Here is an 899-nt window from a genome sequence, read left to right on the forward strand (position 1 = left end):
TACCCGCCGTCAGTCTGGAGCCGCCGCCGATATGAGCGGATGAAATCTACCAACAGTCCCCAGAAGTCGCTGCCAGGTAACAGTTTGTTGTTGTTGGTTAACGGTTGAACTGATTTGTTCTGTGTTGATTCACTGAGAACTGTTTGCTGTCTCTGTGGACTCAAACAGTTTGAATTAAGTTAAACTCTCAGAGCTGATGGGAGCTTTGAGTCTCCACCACAAACTGTGACTGTCTGAACTCTGATCTAATTACAGCCGCAGCAGCAACCAGCAGTAAATCTCCCCGTTCTGCCCCCGGCGCCGGGGCCGGAGGGCGGGGGCAGGTGGAGCCGGAGGCGTTGCGGCTGTGGTGATGGTGTTGGACTCAAGTGAAGTCTTCATGGATCAGGTTGAGGGTGAAAGCGGCAGGGAGCCGGATGTCCGAGCAGATCCACCTAAAGCCGGCGCCACGACGCCCAGGACGCCGGCCAAGAGGAGCGGCGCCGCCAAGAAGGGGAAGGTGTCCCACAACGGGCTCCCAGCAGCCAACAGCAGCCAGGTAGCAGACAGGAGGTCGTCCAAAGGCGGCGGCGGCACGCCCAAAGGCGGCAGCGGCACGCCCAAAGGCGGCGGCACCACGCCCAAAGGCGGTGGCGCCACGCCCAGACCGCCTCTCCGCCGCCCCCTCAGCCTGGAGATGACGCCCCAGCGGCTGCGAGGGTCTCAGGAGCAGATGGCGGACAGGCGGATCGTGCAGCCTCCTTGGCGCAGCGGGTCGGCCGCCCCCTCGCCGCCGGCTCGCAGCCTCACCAGCCCCAGCCTCGGCGCCGGCGGCTGGATGCGCCGCAGCGAGAGCACCTGCTCCGTCAACTACTCCCTGGGGCTGCGGGCCGGCAGGGGGCAGATGCGACCCGCCACGT

The 899-nt window shown here is 64.3% G+C and overlaps 1 protein-coding gene across 1 annotated transcript in view; it reads left to right on the forward strand.

The window, feature by feature from the left end:
* The window catches only part of LOC118320860, a 5,703-nt gene continuing 4,804 nt past the window's right edge, over window positions 1–899 (forward strand). The window contains 2 exon segments of the mRNA XM_035651983.1: window positions 1–76; window positions 256–897. Of these exon segments, the coding sequence (XP_035507876.1) occupies window positions 353–897 (545 nt within the window). The 5' untranslated portion in view covers window positions 1–76; window positions 256–352.

The sequence above is a fragment of the Morone saxatilis genome, unplaced genomic scaffold (assembly GCF_004916995.1).
Source record: "Morone saxatilis isolate NCDOM2014 unplaced genomic scaffold, NCSU_SB_2.0 Contig11, whole genome shotgun sequence".
Taxonomy (NCBI): Eukaryota; Metazoa; Chordata; class Actinopteri; family Moronidae; genus Morone; species Morone saxatilis.